Source organism: Lontra canadensis, unplaced genomic scaffold (assembly GCF_010015895.1).
Source record: "Lontra canadensis isolate GAN:19392208 unplaced genomic scaffold, GSC_riverotter_1.0 scaffold121, whole genome shotgun sequence".
Taxonomy (NCBI): Eukaryota; Metazoa; Chordata; class Mammalia; order Carnivora; family Mustelidae; genus Lontra; species Lontra canadensis.
In genome coordinates, this window is record NW_022631115.1 from 5,080,565 (window position 1) to 5,102,293 (window position 21,729).

General features: G+C 38.8%; 1 protein-coding gene across 3 annotated transcripts in view; it reads right to left on the reverse strand.

Annotated features, from left to right (window-relative positions):
• Nucleotides 1–21,729, reverse strand: part of ST18 (ST18 C2H2C-type zinc finger transcription factor) — a 103,069-nt gene that overhangs the window by 44,376 nt on the left and 36,964 nt on the right. For all 3 annotated transcript variants that reach the window (XM_032841167.1, XM_032841168.1, XM_032841166.1), the window contains 6 exons: nucleotides 20,181–20,377; nucleotides 11,813–12,604; nucleotides 7,033–7,167; nucleotides 5,226–5,316; nucleotides 4,055–4,159; nucleotides 1,854–2,047 (listed from right to left, as the gene is read on the reverse strand). In XM_032841167.1, the coding sequence (XP_032697058.1) occupies nucleotides 1,854–2,047; nucleotides 4,055–4,159; nucleotides 5,226–5,316; nucleotides 7,033–7,167; nucleotides 11,813–12,604; nucleotides 20,181–20,377 (1,514 nt within the window). The remainder of the gene's footprint in view (nucleotides 1–1,853; nucleotides 2,048–4,054; nucleotides 4,160–5,225; nucleotides 5,317–7,032; nucleotides 7,168–11,812; nucleotides 12,605–20,180; nucleotides 20,378–21,729) is intronic.

The window sequence follows — 21,729 nt, forward strand, 5'->3', positions numbered from 1 at the left end:
CTACAGAGGCTTAAGACTTGGACATCTATGAACTGTGTATGTGTGAAGACCAGTAATTCCAGTAGCAAAAAAAAAAAAAAAATGCACCCTTTCAACATTTGTTTTCACAATAACAATTTATATTAAGACATAGAATTGTATTTTTATTTTTATTATTTGATATACAGGTTTGTTTTGTGCTTAAACCAGCAGAAGTTGTTCTTAATGTCCGACCAAATGGAACTAAATAAATGGTAGAGCCTTTAATGAGCTAGCATTTTGCATATTTAGGTAGAACATGATAAGTAAAGGACAGAGAAAGTGTTCTCAGGATGAGCAGAAAGGCAATTTTAGTTATCAAGGCTGAGTTTCTGTTTTATGTTTCTGTTGTGGCAACAAGGCATTACGGAGTGAGAGAATTAACCATATTTCTCTTCACTCTTGGTGTTTGTAAACATTGCTCAAGGTTATGGGAGAAACACCCAAGATTTAAGTGGGATAATATAGAAGGATTTAGTTATTTATTTTGCTGCAAATTTTGTTTACTGTAAACTTTGATCATTATTTTTCATGAAGCAATTTAAAACATTTCCAACTGTGATTCCTACAATTATAAAAATACAAAAATGTCACTGAATGTTTGCATTTTTAAACAATATCTATATTATATGAGTATATAGAATGCCCTTAACTAGCTTCACTTGAATTAAACATATATGTATATGTGTATGCATATGTGTACATTTTATATATATATAATAGAAAACATTGTGTACCTGTGCATATGTAATTTTCCCCCAAATCTAACAGGTAGTTGATGTTATTTAGGCTGAGCCCTATTTTTAGTCAGAATAGATAGAATATCTTTTGGAGTATAGCATACTCCATTGTTAATGGGTCAACTCCTTTCAAGTATGTTTATCAGTGCTATGTTTTATATAGCATCTAGTTCTTTGAAAGAAGTGACCAACATCACAGAATGAAGCCCATGTTATATGTTCCTAAAGGCACTCAGTGTAGGTCCAGAGGTATGAGATCAAAGGGATTCCATAGATTTGCATGTTGTGAAGAATCCATGGTCTATGGAGGACTCAAATTGGGGAATAATTTCACTTCTTTCCTTATGATATCGTAACGCAGGATTCATATCTGGGTTCATCCCAATGTTCACTTTCTTACCTTTTATTAAGCTATTCAAGGACTCTAAAACACTTGAAGAAATGTGTTAATAAAAACACCAAGTTGTATATATTACACCATCTTTGAGTTATGATCTTCTATACAGATGTGCTACCATTAGAGTATTAACACATTTTAAATGATTCTATATTAATTCTTCAATATATGGATAAACCTCTCCACTGTCACACATATTGCACCTATTGTAAAATCTTGATTTCTAAACTGTAAGTTTCTTCCAAGACCTTCACTTTTTCTCTCTTTCAGTCTAAGTGCTTTTGCTGATTTAAGTACTATTTTAAGTAGCATTTCAATATTTTACCTGTTAAATTGCCATAATTTCAACATGAATCAAAATTACTGTATTGTGATGACTATAACAGTTGTTATTAATCCCAAACCCAGCTGAATGTGAATTAAATATTTCTTTAGAATTACTGTATTTTGATTCAACAATGGCATGATATTTGGAGAATAATTAATCCCGTAACTATTCACCATGTTCAGTTTAACTTCATGTAAAATTGGTAATTCTGATCAAGTTATCACTTGATAACTTATTTTTATTTCACTGCACAGTATATTTTCTCTCCTTCTTGCAGTAAATAATGTATTCTAGATTTGAGTACACCCCACCCCCAAACACACATAGACAAGATACATTTTGGGAATAAGGATTAGAATTTGAGGCTTACATTCAGGAAATGGTGGTGTTTTTCGTCCTTGACCTGTTTGCATGAGGGGACGTTTACCAAAAACCTGGGCATCAAAACTGGCATAATCGAATGGTACTTTTCCAAACTTCTCTTGTTCTTTTGACACTGTGGCTCTGGGAGAGGAGATGGCTTGTGATCGGAAATTGAATTCAATTTGTTTCACCAAGCTTGTCCTGAAGAAAGAGGGGAGAGTTCAAAAGAACTATGATAAAATTCTTAGTGAGCATATTAGCATCAGAATTTAAAGCAGATCTGATGTGTCATGCCTGTCAGTACCCACGGAGACAGTGTACTATGGAAAAGAGCTGGTCACAGTATGATAAAAGAGAGTACTCTGTGCTGGGAGTGAAAGATGGGAGACACCAAGGGTTCTGGATGTCTATGGCGAGGCTGCATGTTGTGGGTCTGTCTCCCATTGATAAAAGAGGAATGTGCAATTTTGCATTTGTCTTATGCAGATACAATGAGCAGCAAGTATTTAATGTCTGTTAGCACTTCGAGTTCCACAGAGAGAAACGCCATCTAACTATCATTAGGGCACTGACAAGGTGTGCACATTCTACATATTAAGACTATTAATCAGCCTGGTGGTGAAAAGTCACGTTTGTAGCTGGTGGGGAAATGGCATTGTAGTCCATCCAAAAGAAGAGATGCTGAATCCCACTCTCCTTCAGCAGAGCTGACAGGAGTCTGACACCTAACAGGGGCAGCATACGCACCAGAAAGTTCACTTCTGAATTGTGAACTTCTTAGACTTTTCACCTTTTTCCCTTTGTCTCAGTGTTTTTGTTGATACTTCAATATTTTATCTGTGAAATTGTTATCATTTCAATATGAATCAAAATTTTGTATCATAATAGCTATCACATTTTGCAATAGAATTACCTTAATCCAAGCTATGAGTTAAATATTCCCTTACAACTACTGTATTGGGATTAAACAAGGACATCATATTTGTGTAGTACCAGTCCCAGTCAAGAAAAACACAAATATAGTCTAATAGCAAATGAATATAAACAAATACACCTTTCAGAATTTAGCAATATCTAAAATACTTATATGTTTTTCTTTTGTTTTCCACCAAAGAATGCCTGACTCATCAGAATGTCAAAATTTCAATGATATTTCTTGGATTACATAAAAAACATTTAAACTGCTACATAAAAATATTTGAAAAAGCAGTTGATCTTATTATTAGATATGTAACCTTGTGTATAACCTTAATATATCTTCATTCTAGTCTAAAACACATTTTTTAAGAAATTAGGGAAATAAGACTAAATGCTATTTCTATATTTGATAAATAACCTACTTATGGAGAAACTAGAGGATATGGCCATATTAACCAAGAAAATTGTTGTTAAGATTATTAATTGCTAGTTATTCAGTAATTCATGATCTTTGCTTGACATATGTTCTTCACTCATCTGATTTTGACTCTTTAATTAAATCTCTAAGAGCACATATTAAGGGAAGCCATATCTTGAAAATGCTTCTAATAACAATGTTGCATTTCAGTGTCTCAGTAACAGTGAAGATCTGGTCATCTGTTTTAATCCTGAAATAACTTTTCCTATCTATATGATTTGTTATTAATAAATGTATAACTTTACATTGTGTTATCACTTGTTTATTATTTAAGTATAAGTAAGGTCTTCCAAACTGCTGGAGATTGTGAAGTACCTGGGGCAAACAGGAGATATTTCATTAACACTTATCAATTCATGGAATGTGTTTTTGCCTTAAAGAAATTATATGTATAGCTGGAACAGAGGAATGAATATATAACACCACATATTTTGGGTGGCTGTGAGTGATTTATGAAGGCATTATCTGCAGGGAGAAAGGTTAATCAATCATCGGGAGGGCTTACCTGACTAGTGGGATGGGTTGCATTTAGTGACACAGAATTTTGATTAATGTATGTTATACACTTTATTTCTTTTAGATTCATCCACATTGTGTTACCTTTACATATAGATTAATTTCATGTTAAGCTTCTCAGGGTCTAGCAGTTCATTTAAGTGAGAGTATGATTAACTGGACCAGCCTCTCAAATAGACATTGGTAGTTGTGAATGAAGGTCGGGCCATAGTGAACTGGCACATGAGGGGAGCTGGACGCATTGCATAGGGGCATGGCATGGACAGACTACTAGGAACGTCATGGGAGGGTCATACCTGTGAACCTGGTCAGGACACTGCCCGGTTTTGGGTGAATCAAGCTGATTTTTGTCCTGGGACATTGCCAATTTTTCAGCTGCAGCAATTGGACAACCAGAAAGACTGTTAAAAAAAAATTAAAAAGGAGGATTTGAGTTAAAAAGATAAAGTAATTTGCTTTGGCATGTACCTCACAACATACTTGGCACACATTAAACGTTAAGTCATATTAATAGTTCATTTAGCACCTTTCTCATGTTAATAGATCCCAAAAGGGTTTTGCAAACTACCGTGTCAACATTTGCCCCCCAATCCCATCTAAGAAGTGATGAGTAACAAATTCATTTTTAAAAATTGGAAAATTATGTAAGGGAATTATTCTGAAAGTCTATAACATTTTAAGTAGAATGTACCCACTCCAATTGCAATGTGCCCAGCTATAGATGTTAGCATGATAATTCTATGATTTATCTCAAGATTTTTAGAAAAATGTTAGGGACTTAATTTTAAATCAGTATATTTATATACTGATTTATTTTATATATATATATATATATATATATATATATATATAGTGTAGAATATGAAGTTTTCTGGCAATATGCTTACGAGTTACATAGTATCTTGTGAGCACATAATAGATACACAGTATATATTTATATACCACACAATACATTTGTATGTAAATGCACATGTGTGTTTTAAGTGAGTAGGAATCTCAACGTAATGAATCTCAATGAGATGAAATGATGTTTACCTTCCTCCTGGCTTATAGTCGGAACCACAGTAGATTGAAGCCCTTTTGGTACCCTATTAATGTTTATTGGATGGGATCCAAGACAAACCCTACACAACTCCTTTCAGTGTCAAAACGGCTATGGTGAATTTCCAGAGCAAAAAAGAACATGTTCTGTTTATATGATTATATGAATGTATAACTCTAGTGTTCAAATAGAACATTTTTTTGTTTGCCTGTTAAATGATAATTTCTCAGAAAGTAAAGTGTGTTTTTTTGTTTTTTGTTTTTTACTCTGTATACATTGAGAATATTTCTTATCTATTTCAAGTGGTAACATATTTGATAGTGATCCAGAGATTTTGATGACACAGTGTTAGCTCCTTATTTCCTCCGTGGGAAGTCTGTCTCACTTCTCTTCGTTAGGTAAGAGTAGCCTCTCATCACAATTACCTCCTGTGGGTATTGCGGTTGCTGTTCACATGCCCTCTTCCGGTGCATCCTGGGGTGGGACACTTGAGCACGTTTTCATGCATGGCAAGAACTGAGCACAAAATATCACAAAAAGAAAAGAATAGTATACCATGAATACATAACATGCTAACAAACTGACTTCTCAACTTTGCATTCATAAGAATTTGGTTATATAATCTGCCTTTCTTCCCCCCATAAATGTTTGGGTTGAAATTAATGAGCGCTCAAGAACTTCAAAAACTAAATTCAGCAGCGTTCTCAAGTTTTAGTTTCTTTAAACATCATGTCATGGTTAACACTAGACTTAAATAAGACTATTCTTTTGGTATTTAACTTAAAATGAGAGGCTCATAAACTTCCTTTTATATTTATGTGCTTTTCCTTGGAAAAGTGGATGGAGAACACTATTTGTCAAGTAGTTCCTGTTAACTTTTCCTCCTAACTTCTGAATATAGTGTTCTTTATTTTCTAAGAGATATTACTTTGATTCTTGTCCATTGCTCCCCACTCTCCCCTGCACTGCCTTTCAGTTATTGGTGGAAGAGCATGGTTGAGTGAACAACTCGGTAATCACTTTGAGGAACTGGTAATCTACTGGGACAGTGCTGAACAGATTAGATGCACTGATTTGTAAAGCTGTGTTTTCGAGGAGGGTGATGCTGAGGCATTCACACCACTGTGGTTTGTATAACCCACGGGTGTTTCAATATGTAGGTTAAAGAAGCAGAGGATGTAACACATTGATACTTCAAAACTAAGAAGATAGCCCTTTCCTCCTCCTCCAGTTTCCTAGCTCACAGCAGGGCTGAGGGTAGAGAAGCCACCAATGTTTGCTCTTGCTCAAGGCCCTCTGCTACTGCAGGATGCCCTCGAGAGGCATGGCAGGCATCACAAGTTCCTACACGGAATGGGGAGATGGGGAGTAGGGAGGACCCTGGTGATGATGCAAGTTTTTTTTTTTTTTTTTTAAAGACTCCATGCCCAGTGTGGAGCCCAGCTCATGGCTTGAACTCACAACGTTGAGATCAAGACTTGAACTGAGATCAATAGTCGGATGCTTAACCAACTGAACCACCCAAGTGCCCCTGGAATGCACTTCTTATATTTAGATGATGCACTGAGGCCAAAACCGCTCCTGGGCTTAAGGAAGACACACCTCTGGGTGAGAAAGGACTGTGCAGTCCACAGTTAATTTTAACCATGACTTTTATTTTCTGTTTTCTGATGCTTTGTCATCTGGGCCCTGGCAAACCCTGGAGAGACTGCCCTTTCAAACAGCTTTTAAAGGCAAATCAACCAATTGGGAGCCCATGCCCAACTGCCTCTTTTATTAGACTCACACTATCCACCTGCCAGGTATCAGACACCCATAGACAACCCTCAAGCTTTGGAGCCTACTGAGAGAATTCAAACTAGCCAGTCTTAAGACTGCTTACTTCGCTCCTTCCCACAGAAACCAGAAGTTCCCCCTATCTCTGGCCCCTGATGACCCTGATGCTCCCCTATGTGGCCCTGCCTGCTGTGGCACACCCCCACGCTTCAGGAACTGTAACAAATTCTCTTCGCAATGTCGGTTGTCTCCTAACCTACTGTCCTAACTGTACTCTCAGGTTTTCTATTAACACATTGATTTTAAACACCCAGCTAGATGGAAATTTTCTTGACACAGAAAGGAAACTTTGTATTTCCATTCCAAATTCCACACTGGAGGAGAAAGAGGATAAGATCATGATGCTGTGGTGCACTAAGACGAAGCCTACTGGTTTTAAGGATAGGTCATACTCACTTTCCAGGGGAACCCGCACTTTGTGGGGGCACCCCGAAAGGCTGCGGTGGTGGGGGTAGAGTCCTGTCACGTGTCCCGTGCCATCGCACCCGGGGATAGGGCACTTGGTCTCCCTCTTTTCAGGCCTCGGTGAATCTACAGAGAAATTAAATCAAGAGATTCATCTGGCTCTTCTTTCTCTCCCCATTCACTAGAGTGGCCTTGCAGGGTGACATTCTCACTTCACTCAGTTTTTACAGCATAAACATTCTTCTCACATTGCCTTGAATAAGACCCTCAACTAAGACCTGTGGAAGCATAAAAAATGTTTTCAGTTTTCTTGGTTTTCTAAACAAAGGCTGACATAGGGCAAGGGAGTGTTAAAATACAGAGATGGTTTTAAGTTGTCATATCACATATTGTAGTTAGTGTCTCATTATGAAAAATGAACCCCACACCAGAGGCAGATGATGCCTAAGCTCCTGAAAAGGAAAAAAAAAAAAAGTGAGAAAGAAGAATGTATTTAAACTAAAACTATCTCTTATTGAAAGGGTCTCAAGAAAGCCAGATTCCAAATGATAAAACAAAGAAGAAACCCCATCTGAGAAGGGTTGCTCTGGTCTTGTTCCTGTAGGTCCCTGGCCTCCTGTGGCCCGAGGGTTCCAGGTCCAAGTGCTGCTCCCTCATACATGTAGAGTCCGCTCTGGCCAGAGTCAGGGAGGGAGTCAACAATGGCATCTTGTGCCATGCCCAAACAGTTGGCCGTGCTGCAGAGGGCCCAGAGCCCCAAATCCCAATGCATTGCCACTTTGGATCGATCAGAAGAGAGCAGCTACGGAGAAGCAGCTTTCATTTTACTCTGAATGCAGAAACTGAAAGCTCAGGTGATAGGACAGCCTGGCAAGGAAACATTCTAGGAAGAATGGAAATACAGGGTGGGGTTGGCCTTGGGTGGTCTGTACCACCAAGAACATTGGGGTATAGAGGGGGACCACAGGTGCCAGGAGGCAGAGAAAAGGGGCACTTTGTAACACTGCTAGTCAGGCTGCCGTGAGGCATTGACCTAGAGGGGGAGGTCGGAGGGTGAGCTGGGGTTTTAATCTTCCAGCCCACACTTTGCTGAGTGTTAGATGAAAGGTTATATAAATTTGTAAAATAAATAAGGATTATCATGAATTTGGGTGGGGTTAGAGCTACCACAGCAGAGGCCTTCTGCAGATATTTTCATACTTGTGACTGAGATAATAAACCGAAAACAGAAATGCATTTTTGGAGCCCAAATCACCCCCCTAACTTGCGCCTGGAATGATATACCAATCATTGGGACAATCTTGTCTCTCAGCACTGATGATCAGAGGAACCAGAATCACAATGGACATGGGAGCCTCAGAGAAAGGACCAGTGTGGAATGGAGGCTGGCCACAGAACACGAAATATCACGAATAATGAATCCACTTGATGCTGAGAGTGAAAATAAATAATCTGTGTGATCCTGTCTTAGGAAAGCTGTTGGCGGTGGACTAGGGGGCAGAACCCTGCTGCGTGAGGATGCGGCGGGCCCATATGCTCCTGCTCCAAGCCTAGTACAGAGAGCAGAGCAATGTCGCGGGATGCGATAGCCGTCTCCAGGGTGGGATATTGCGATGAGCAGACGTGCCTCTGTGATACCATGCCACCCCAGTTGTTGGATTATAAACAGCCCTGGGCAGATGGGCACAGCAGGTTGTATGTAATGCAATTATTTGGGGGCATGCTTTCACTAAAGGGGGAGGAGCCAAGGATCCTTCAGCTTAGGCACACACTGCCTGGGAGGGAAGGTCAGCAGAGAAAACTGGAGATCGAAAGTGAGAAATGAACAGCCCAAAGACAAGGATGCCTTAAGTATCAGACATTTATGTTTCGTGAAAGACAGGATTTAAATGCCATGGTATCGGGATTGTTCTCTGTCTTTTGCAAGAAACAAAGAGGCATATTAAGAGTTTTGACATGTTCTTTGACTTTTATGGCTATATATTTACTTAATCCAAAAATGTTGCTAATTGTGAAGTTGTTTTAGGCCTATAATATCTGTAGATGGAGAGTCAAAAATCCATGAAGTTTGATTCAAGTGACATTACGGTGGTTGACACTGCATATGAGAAGGAATTAGAAAAGAGGAAAAGCAATGTGGGTTTTGATGCCCTTCCTCCTTTGGACCTGGTCCAGGTGAGGCCACATTTCTAAACCACATTGAAAGGTTTGGCGCTGTGCATTTCCCCTCCTTGCCACATTATTTGTCTATAGGAAGCCAGAGAGGGTGTGGGAGATAAGGCCGGGCTGGCACCTGACCAGGTGTGGTCCACTGACAGTCCATCATGCACATTTGTCTGCAAGCCTTCTCTGCTGGGTGAAACAGATGCCATGAAATGCTCTGTGGGGCAGAACCTGTTTGCATGATAAGAAGGCAGAGCTTGAGTTCTCAGGTGACTCTCAGGCCTGGCTCTTCCTCTCCTTTTATTTTCTTTGCTGAATGCTGCATAATGAGAGTGACCTTATACTCTGGTGACCTTACATGTGGGTATGCCTGGGACTATCTTATTTGCACCTGATACACTCCTGTGATTGTTTGTAGCACTCCCCTTTGCTCTGAAAGTGCCTTAGGCTGTACAATAAATTCTATGGGGACTCCATACACACTGTGACCTAAAATCTCACTAAATCTTAGTAGCAATGAGATAGCCAAACTTTTTAAAAAAATTGTTTAGAATTGTTGACTATTTGCAGACTTGGGTAAAACGATACTTTAAAATGTTAGTGTTCTCTCCTTTAATAGCGGGGTCTCATGCCCAGGGTATATGGGAAATTAGGATGATATTGTGGAGATCATGAATCTCAGTTGGTATGATTATTGACCTAAGAGCATGGAATACAAACCAGAGGAAGAAGCTGCTCATAAGCTACTGTGTCCCACATCTGGGATGAGGAAGAAGAAAGTCAATATCTAACTTGGACTCTGCAAGTACCTTCTAGATGAAGCCTATAGTTCCCATGCATTATGGGCCTTACCTCTTTTTGCCTCTCTTTCATACTAGTCTGGTCTGGACCTCTTGCAAAGGCTTTAAACGCTGCAAGGCCGGACCATGCCCCACACAATAGGATATATTATTGAATTAGCCAGCCTCATTCATAATTCTCTAAACCTTATATCACCCATGTTTACAAACACAGATTCTATTGGCTTGGTGGGTTTTGAAAACAAAAAGTTTCAAGTTCTATAAAAATGACCAAAAGTTTGTCAAATATTGTAAGCTATGGCACAAAGAATTAAAGTTTCTCCAAACACTGAATTTCATGGAGCTAGAAGATATCATCAGCTGCAACATAGTGCCGCATTTTGTGTTAGCAAGCAAGAAAAAAATTACTGAAAATTAAATTATGGCATACCCTTTTGATTTCACAGATGTTAAAATGGGAAAACTGTGTATCTTAGAATGAATGAAATACAGTAGATGACAAATTATGACTTTTTAGGATTTGAGGTCAACTTTTTCTTTCTTTTTTTTTTTTTTGTAGCCCATTTAAAAAAATAACAAATATGCACACAGGCAAGTTTAGCACGTTGCATATTAGTGGAGTATACAAAGCTCACAGTGGGTCCCGTCCCAAATCATACCCTGGATTGATATTCTATCTTGATCCTAATCCTGGCAAGTGTGTTTGCATAGTATTATTATCTTGTTCCTCACTACATGACATTATTTTATTCTTTGTTTTGTTTTCTCAGCTCTGAGCTGCAAGACAATAATTGACAAAGATTACAGGTGAGTACTACAATAGACCCCAAATGAAAAAATATACAGTTCATTTCTGCATAAATCTCAGAAAGCAGATCAACCAAACCATAACTAACATATTATTCTTGTAAGCTTCCTGGAGACATGACCTTAATTTTCTCTAAGATATTCTAATTTTGTGGTTCTTAGACTTCAAGGTACACAAGCATCGTCTGAAAAGTGTGCTTTAAATAAAGGCAAGTTCTGGAGCAGTAAGTCTGATAGGATCTTGGAAATACCCATCTTAAACAAGCCTTCTAGGCACTTGAGAACCACCATTTGGGAATTATCACCAGGCCGATCTGGTGTAAGACTCAGGGTGGGCGGAGGAGTAGCATTATGGGAGATAGGACATAATTTCACTAAAGTTGAGGAACAGTTTTAAGGCCTCCTCCAAGCACATTTATTCTTCTCATTCATGTTTGGACCAGATATTTGTGGCCCTGAGTTAGAGACCTGGTAAAAGCACAAGGCTTCTAAAGGCATTAGCATTCAGTTTTATCCTAAGAAGGATCAGAGCATCCTGTCCAACTTGCCAGTAGCTCAACTTTATTTTGAAGCTCCTCTAAAGGAGTCAGATGATCCCCATAAGAAAGTGGAAAAGAAAAATTAAATTTCTGGAATTGATTTGATTAATAAAATGATTTAAAATCCAAAAAGTACTAATGTCCCTCTAACATGTCCAATATAGTACTGTACAAATACTATATATTTTTTTAAAAGCTGTCAAATTAAGAGAAAAAGAGGCAATGATTCCTTCTTCATGTGTAAAAACATCGCAAAACTGACCAAGCTTGATCTGAGAACAAGCTAGAGAGCAGACAGAGGGAAAAAAAAGATATTGTTATTTTACAATATGAATTCGTTTTTAAATTGCATCAAGTTGTCAAAAGCTATCTGGAAGTGATAATCAAATCTTACTAATTTTTCTTCAAACCATCAAAGCAATTTTATTCCTAAAATAAATGCAAAAAAAAAATGTGTCTTACGTTTATTGTTAAAGATTTGTCTTCCACCCATGTCAATAACTTTGGTTTGTCTCCTTTCCCCAGCAAGGTGTTCCAGTAGAAACCTGTCCAACTCTTTGTAGGTGTTATGGAAAACACAACCTCGCTCAGCTTGGAGAGCAATCGCCTGCTCCAGCAAACTCAAGTTCCCCTTCGCCTTCTCCAGGTCAACAGACTCTTCTGTCATGGCGGCCAGACACTCGTTATCATCTTCCTCCATCCCAGTGAATGAGGGCTGGGCTTTGCTGTCCAGGGGTTCTCTAGGAGCATTCTGTGGGTCTCTCCTTTCTGTTTCAGAATCACACATATTTTCACAAGAGATAAACTTGTCACCTTCAGTTTTTATTTCAGGAACTTCCAATAGGTCTTTTCTATTATCCACTAGAATATACTTTGGGACCCTGTGTGGTTTGGTTTCTTCTGAGAAGTTGGAGCCACTGTCCCAACCATTCTCTGCACTTTCAGAGTTACTTTCACTGTCATCTGAGGAGGAGAACTGAAGCTGGGAATCATCGATCTTTTCTTTTCCATCATCAGAATGAATCATAAAGCACTCATCAGCTTCATCACTCTCTGCTTTTAGAGACTGGATGCCACTGTCATTTAAATTCTCACTTATGGTCTGAACAGACACATTTTTTTCAAATTTCCCCAAGTGCATTAAAGATTTGACCACAAGCTCTTGATAGCAGCCATATCTGTCTTCCTTCCCATTGGAATTTTCTTGTGTAGTCGAATGACGGTTTTCATCCATAGGTTTTATCACGATTTCTTCTATGGAAAAAGAAAGCCAATACTTAAAAAACAACAGCAAAAAATATTTTAAGAAAATTGCACCAATAAGTAGATGAGAGACAGATTTATATATATATATATATGTACATGTATATATACATATATCATATATATACATCATAAGTACAACATGTGAATATGTGGATTCTATCAACTTTATAAACATTGAAGAGAAAAATATATATGATATCATAAGTACAACATGTGAATATGTGGATTCTATCAACTTTATAAACATTGAAGAGAAAAATATATATGAATGACTATGAAACAAAACAAAACAAACCTTAATGTTCTGAGAATTGCATTTAAAGAAGTGAGCTAGTAAAATTTTCAGCTTATTAACAGCTCATTGTTTCCAGGATACTGAAATAGATACTTAGCAATAACAGAATGCTGAATGTAAAATTGTTGTTACTGTACCTCTTATATTTGCAAATCCTAACCAACCAGAAGGAAATCAAATATGTATAATACTATGCATAAAGGAAACATTAAATTTCTCTGCTAGCATGGCAGCGTATTTTCAAAGCTTATTTGGTTTATGTTCACTGCCTCCACAGTTTCTCAAACATACTTTCAGATTTTATGGGATGTTAGTTAAAAGACAGAATACATCCACATACAGATGATAACTAAGAGAGTTCTGAAGCTTACAAGGTTTCCTGTTGACTTTCAGAACTGTCACACAGAAATTCCATGCCAAGGGAAATGCAAGTAAATGGGAGAATTAGCATGATCAAATATCTTAATTTAATTTAATTAATTTATTTATTTTTAAGGATTTTATTTATTTATTTGACAGAGAGAGAGATCACAAGTAGGCAGAGAGACAGGCAGAGAGAGAGAGGAGGAAGCAGGCTCTCCTGCCGAGCAGAGAGCCTAATGAGGGACTTGATCCTAGGACCCTGAGAACACGACCTGAGCCGAAGGCAGAGGCTTAACCCACTGAGCCACCCAGGCGCCCCCAATTATCTTTTTTTTAAAGGATTATTTATTTGTTTATTTATTTGAGAGAGAGAAAAGAGAGACTGAGGAAGAGATTGAGAGCAGAGGGTAAGAATCTCCAGCAGACTCTGTGCTGGGTGCAGAGACCACCGTGGGGCTTGATCTCAGGACCCTGAGATCATGACCTGAGCTGAAATCAGAAAGTTGGAAGCTTAACCAACTGAGCCACCCAGGCTTTCCAGCATGGTCAAAAACATAAAATAGTGACATATTTTCTGGCCTGGTACGTGCATGCATTTGCGTAAGAAGGCAATGAGATGAGAGATGGAGATGGCCAAGTATGTAGAACATCAACGAATTGTTTTCAGTAGCTGGCCGACTGGAGTCTTGACTGTCAAAGAGCCTTGGGACTAAGAGCAGGTCTCCACATGCCAGTCTGTCCAGAACAGTCCACTGGATCTGTCCCAGTCCAGTTATCAGTGTCATCCCCTTCATCCTTGGCAGTGGCCCAGCTGCAGTGACAGTATGTGTATATAGTCATATGTATATGTATATGCATGCATGCATGCATGTATACATGCACACACACATATGTATTATACCTATATATATAATATATACGCACACACATATATATACATATGTGTGTATGTGTGTGTATGTGTGTGTGTATACATATATATACACACACACACACACATATATATACATACACACACACACACATATATATAAATGATAGCCTACCCAAGCCTGCACCCAATTAAGGGTACAATTCAGGGTGCAGATCTGCTAGTGTTCCAGCCCTGGCTTAACATACATGGTGATCAGGGGAGCATGACACCCAGCATACATGCGGCTCTGAAATGCACCAGACAACCCAGCAATGGTCTCCTTAAATATTCAGTCAGACAAAAGAAGAAGGAGAAGAAGAAGAAGGAGAAGGAGAAGGAGAAGAAGGACCATTTCTGTGTCTCTGAAGACAGAGTGGAGGATGGGCAGTGCAAAATAATAAGCCCCCTTAAAGACTGTGAAAGACACCAAGTGAAGTGCATTCTGTGTTAATAAACATCTTTGGAGGGAAGAAAAGGACAGCCATCCTGCGTGATGGCTGCAGGAGAGGGTGTCTGTGGAGGAGACAATGTGCCTTTTTTGGTCTCATTTAATTTTTTATAAACATTGTCTCTGACAAGGACACTCAAAAATACATCTCCATCATCTTCCTTTCTGGTAATTATCTCCCTAAATCAACACTGGACTGCCAGGATCAAGTAAATATTGCCATAGTAACTAAAAGCATTTTTGGATGAAGGGAAGAATTTAGTCACAACACTAGCCCCTTTAAATAATGCTGATTATAGGGTGCAGTCTTTTGTTGGGATCTATTCAACATAAACTGAAAAATTTAACATTTTACTTCCTAGAAAAGAGGCTGGATAAACAAGCACATCACATTTGATAGGATGGTCTTTTCCCTTCTGAATTCATATCAGAGGAATTCCAGGTTTAAATAATATATTAAACATAGTCTAAAATGCAAATGAAGTTTTTCTCAATAACACGGTTGGCTATTAGGAGAAAGTGTAAAGGGTTATGATAATTTTAAAGTATTATGAACTACAGAAAACAAATAAAAAGCATTTTCAGTGAATATGCTCAATTCATTGAACTATTCTCTCACTCCACTTAACTACCCACATGTGTACAATAATGATTTATAGACATTATACCTAATTATGCATATTTGGGCTGTGTTAGAGTGCTAACAAAAGCTCTAGAAAGCAACAATTACCTCTGTTGCTTAGCTACATAGTTTAAAATATTCCTATTAAGTGCAGATCACCAGAGAGGCGGGAGTGACAAAAACGCACATGTGCAGGACAATGCGTTTCCCTGTGCTGCTGCCAACTGCTAGCATTTTGGGTCATTTCCAGTTTACATAATTGTTTGGTTCAACTGTTTGTTATATGCTAAAAGAAAATATTTATTAATTATTCTTCAGAAAGAGAGGAGTCCTGCCGATAGAGGTGCCTACGTGCATCGCACGAGATGGTTTCCAGGGATGTTCCGCAAATCTGCAAACTAACTTCCCGTATACCTACCCCTCTCTGGCTTTCGCTGTCATTAGAAGAAAAAAAAAAAAAAAAGTTGAGTTAGCTTTTGAAACTGACAGATCTGTGATGAGGTTCTTGTTTCTCATAGCTCTGTAATGGGCTGCCTACATGTTTACGTTAGTGTGTTTTTATTTTCATGGTGGCTTGGTGATTCATTTGGTACCTTTATCATTGAAACAGCTAACCTGATTTGATTCCGGGCTTGCGTGCTCATGTCTGCGCAAACCCCAAAGGCATCCTTGACCTTTCTGAACCCTGTGTCTTCATTTACATGGTGAGGCACGTTGCAGAATTTACACGCGAGAGCATGCAAAGCAGGTGCCACACAACAGGTGTTTGGTAAATGACGGCTGTCTTCTCCCTTCCCCAGATACACATTCAGAGCACAGTAACGGCAGGCAGGCGATACAAGGGAGCCTCTACATAAATGAGGTGGGGCTTGTGTTCTGCTTAGAATAAGCAGTGAAACTGATCCCTGAGAGAGGGCACAGCCCACAGTGTGAAGGAAGCTCGGCCAGTTTACCACCTATGCCATGTGGGCTATGGAACTGCTCATCAACCACCTTCAGAAACTGGGGCTTCAAAGCCCAGTGCACAATGTGAAGGGAAAACCACAATGGGTTTGAGGTCCACAGACTAGGGCCGAATTGCTGGCTCAGCACCACCTGCCTGTGTGACCCTGGGGCAGGTCTGTGTCTCTGAGTCCTGGTTCCTCATCATTTAAATGAGGATGATCCAGTGACATCCTAGGACAATAAACTGTTATGCTCCTGGCATGGTGTTCAGTTCTTTATTGCATTTAATCTTTACAGTAATGACAAGAAAGGGACTTTCTGCTCAATTTTACAGAAGGGAAATGATTTTCTAAGGGGCTAGGGGCTTGCTCAAGATCACACAGCTAGCCAGGGGTGGCGGGGGTGGAGGTGGGGGCTGACATCCAGATCCAGGGCCATCCCTCTACAATAAGCTACCCCAAATCCCACAGTCCAGGAAGCTCATATTTCTCAACTGATGCTTATAAAACACAGCAACCCTTAGGAGAAACTGTTCAGAATACTAATAGTCTATTATTTTCCCAAGTTTGGTTACTTTCAAGGGTGAATTTACAGGAAGATACTAAAATACAATTGTCACCTGACTTTTGATCAAAAAACAATGACTTTTAAATTATAAATAAAATACGTAAAAATGAATAAGCAGCAATAACAAGACAAAAATTAACAAGTACCCACGCCTTGGCTATCTCTGTATAACAGTGTAGGTCAGAAAATTCCTTGGGCACACTCCCTGGGGACACAGAGAGTTGGATGTTTATCTAGCACACACCTTTCTCCTCCTGAAAGGATTTCAAAGTGTGGGGCAGGAGGAGGGGCCAGAGCTGGATGACACCTTCTGCGACATGAAGTAAAAAAAAAAAAAGTTTTGCCTGATATGAAAAATTTCACATTTGTTTATTTGCTTGAAACCAAAGTCTCTATTCTAAGGGGTCTGGTAATCCTAGAAAGCATGCTAATGACTCTCACATTATCTCTCAGATGTTCTGCCTCAAAACAACTTTAAAAATTCCTCTGAAAATCACAAGTTTGGAGTTTGACTCCTTTAATATAGCTGGATTTTATTTTAATTGGATTTTAGTTCTCTTTCTGGAACTATCAAAGTTACTTGTATACATACACTAGTTTTCCAGGTCTCTTGACTATGTAAATCTTGCTAAGAATTAAAGCCCTAGAAAAATGAATTACTCTTTCAAAATTCTAAAATCATAGTGGTTTATCCCTTATTTGTGTTTTGTTGAGAGATAAAATGTGTTAAAATGATCATTTCAGCCCCTAGAGCTCCTACAGTTGTGACAGATTTCCCTGCGTCATGACTGTGAGCTTAGAAACTGAGGAAGGACACCACACACGTGGCTAATCTCACTTCCAGACGACTCTTCTTTTCCTTGTTGGCATTGGGAAAGCACACGCTTGTCCTACCGCCTGGTAGTACTTTGCAAGCTCATCTTCTGCTTCCCCCAGTGAAGAAGGTGTATCTGTAAGGTTTCTCCACATTCTCTTCTATCACCATTAATTCGTACCTGCAGTTCTTTGAAAGACACCCAGTTGAGGGCTTGAGACATTATTTTGCTATTAAATGGATTCAAGCCCAGGACTTAAAGCCTTCCTAAGCACTGCCCCCTTCTTCATCATCTGAACCACCTGCTGAAGGCACAACTGGGCACACACGTGCAAGGTAAAGGCCTCGGGGAACCTGGAGTAAATGAGATGACTGGTGAAAACCCTCCTTTCCTTCTGGAGGGGTGGGTAACTTGCTCAGAGGTCTGAAAACAACTTAAGATTCTTTCAGCTGGGGGTAGGAGCATCTGTGACCTGTTATTTCTGGAAACGTAACTTTGTGATTGAATGTTATAGAATACCGCCCTCTCTACTTTCGGAAAGTAGTCAGAGCATGGGAGGATTGGAATATGGAACACGGTTAGCTGGGAAATAATTATTTTGCTTATCCTTCAATTGTTTCCTAATTATCTTCTTTTCAACACCTACAACCTGCATTACCTTAAGCATTAAATCTCTTTGGTCTTCAATGATCTCATCTGTAAAATTGGGACCATAATCATGCATACCTCATGTCATCATGGGGTGAATTAAGTGATATAATTTATGTGCCTGGAATATATTAAGCATTCAAAAATAATGGCCACTACCACTACAATTTCAGCATATTCATTATTAATAGTGCTTCCAGTGCTAAATATAAAAATAGATAACATTTGTGAACCTGCAAATATTTGTCCATCAGTGCTTCTAACTGAATGTTTCACTGAGTACATTTTGACAGAATATTTTCTTGGTGGATACTGGGCATCTATGATGATCACACAACTAACATAAAAGGCAGGAAATTAGGTGCAGATATAGTCCTTGTCCTTATGGCACTTACAAGAATGGGTTGGTGTAAAAGATGCCCATTTAAAAAAAATATTTATATATGTCAACTAGATGAATTTTATAGCTCGAATCTAACCACATCGATTCAAGGACCCTCCCTAATACTAGATTCAACCTACAGCTTTCATAAATCAACAAAAAGTGGACCAGTTCAAGGAAACAAGATGAGTCAAGGCTCATTATAATTTACAGATGAACAATGAGGCTTTAAGCCATATGGTAAATACAGGGAATCCAGGACATTTGCTTAAACACTGTCAAATCATCATACAACTTTGTTTTCACTACAGAATCTCAAACTACTTGCAAGCTAAGATTACTGAAGATCTGATGGTTGTGTCCTGAATTTGCGTTCAGTCAGTATGCTTTTACATCTTTTCTAGTAATCCCTATTGCTGTCACTTTAATTCTGTCTATAATAGATACTTATGATCTAAGAGCTCTTTGCCTATGGTTTGTAAAATACATACTTATGATCTAAGAGCTCTTTGCCTATGGTTTGTAAAATACATACTTCTTTTCAAATGACATCATATTTAGTATATTTTGATTCTTTAAAAATCACATTCAGAAAAAAACATATTTCATAGAATATATGTACACCTTATTTCATTTTCTAATCAGTCAAACTTTTGATTTCCATTTTTTTTTTCATAAATTTTTGAGATATTTGCATGTCCTTCAATTTCAGCCTCAAGCACAAAGTGGTTGGTGATGGTCCAACTCCTGGAGACACTGTGACCACCATGAACCCAATAGGAGTAACTGTGAACTGGGGAGAAGCATATCCTAAAATTTCAAAATAGTAACTATATATCACTCAGCATGCAAAGAGCATTTTGTGAGCAAGTGAAGAATTGAATTCATGAAATACAATGTGTGCCTAAAGGTAATTGAAAATCACTTATTTCAGAACTAATGGGCACAGTGATACATTTTCTATAACACATCATTTTCCTACTGAAGGATCTAGACTGCCAACTTTGGGTCCCTTCTGCTAAGTCCATTGCTATAAGTATTTATTTTAAAGATGGTAAAAGATTAGGGTCACAGGTCACCTGCATTAGCCTGTGTTATTAATACCTATTGTATTTGGGAGGACAAATAATATTCTGTGTGTTTATAAAACAAAAAGTAAATTATTTATTTATATATGTCATCTCTTAGATACCTTAGAGGCTTAAATATGTCCTTTTATTTTTAAGCGTTCTTTCAAGGATAGACATCTGTCCTATTAGGGAGTCAAGGTACTCTTTAAGGCTTAGTATCTTTTATTTTCCTCAAAAAGAGGCACACTCCAATTCTGTGCTTTTGAAAATAGACTCAGGCAAGAACTCTCTATGACTTAAATTTAGACTCCCGCAGTTACTGATAAACAAAAAAAAATTGGCTCTCAGTAAATGGATGCCAAGTGAATAAATGTTTGGTTTTGCTTTCAAATGGGAATTTGCTTCTACGGCCACAAATACTGGATGTTCTATGTAAGTTAAGACTGAGGCTTTGGTGTCAGGGAGTAGATAAGTTTGGGCTATTCCCGCTTGCTACCTGTGGCAGTGCGATCGCTGGCTTCCGGGAGGCCGTCTTCCTCCTCTGCCTCGGTCCTGTCATCACATTCTCTGCAGTCCAGGTTTGGGCTGTAGTGTCGGGGCTTCATTAGCAGGGATTTTCTCTTGTTGACTGGGACACCCAAAGCCTGCTCTGCAGCTCTCCTCTTCTTCGCCATGGAGCAATCATACGCAGCACTGTAGTGATTGAGGGAAGAACATGGAGAAAGACTATACCACTACTTGCCATTTGATTTCCATGAAGTATAACCCAAAACCCGTGGAACCTGGGAATAAAGTTTAGGTTTAGGTGTTGGCACTAACAAAAACAGCCCACCCATTGAATCTACCGAACTGTGTGGATTCTGTTTTACTGTCTATCAGAAGAGTTTTTTTTAAAAAAAATCATCCTTAATCCTGAGTAAGCATATGTTAATCTGTGCTTTGCTTGGCACTACATTAAATACCCAGGGAGGGATGAAACAAGATTTGCACTGGTTTGCTAATCCTAAGAAACAGCTAATGTGAAAAATATACCACGAGACACACACACAAAAAAACATGTCCAGTATGGATAAATCACAAGGTTTTTCAAAATAGTTGTTTGCTACCCAAACTGCTTATCTCTGTCACAGTTGCGGATCAAACTTGAGATGCCACATCCTGAGTTTGACCTGAAAGAGGAAAGCATAAAAGGAGGGGCAAGCTAGGAACATTCCATCAACCCATCTCCAATCTCTCTCTCTCTCTCTCTCTCTCTCTCACACACACACACACACTTTAAAAAAGGTGAAAAGATGCTACCTGGCATTCTGCCTTCTGACTCTCACCCATTTGGCACACAGAACAAACAAATAAAAGGAGGAGAAATAAGATTGGATTTCACAAGAATGGACAACAGTTTATCCTTACTCCTGTCCTCATATGATTTTGTTTGGAAATGCTCCTGAGAGCAGCTCTTTCAAAACAGATTTCCTACATATAGCTCACTCAGAATTAATGCAGATCACTCTATGTGCTGAAGTTAAGACAAACATTCTCTTGGCAAGATCCAGGAAGACCAGAGGATTTAGCCCACAGTGAGTCTGTGAGAGGTATTTATTAAACGCCCTTTGAAGAAAAATGCAAGAGATTTCGAAGCAAAGATCCAGAATAGAGAATCTTAGACTCCAAGTATTTGAGATATTACTTACTCCATCACAAAAAAATGACTGAATACACAGTAATATTATCAAATAGACAAAAGTCTTAAATTTTTCTCTTGGGAATATCAGTCTAAAGATGGTGGCCCATTCATAAAAAAAGATTATAGTCATGAATGGATTCTTGAACTTATAACAACTAGATTAAAAAATCTTCAGAGGGAGGGTGCCTGCGTGGGTCAGCCAGTTAGGTGTCTGCCTTCAGCTTAGGTCATGATCCCAGGGTCCTGGGATCAAGTTTGCATCGGGCTCCCTGGTCAGTGGGGAGACACTTCTCCCTCTCTCTCTGTTCCTACCCCCATGCTTGTGTTCTCTCTCTTGCTCTCTCAAATAAATAAATAAAATCTT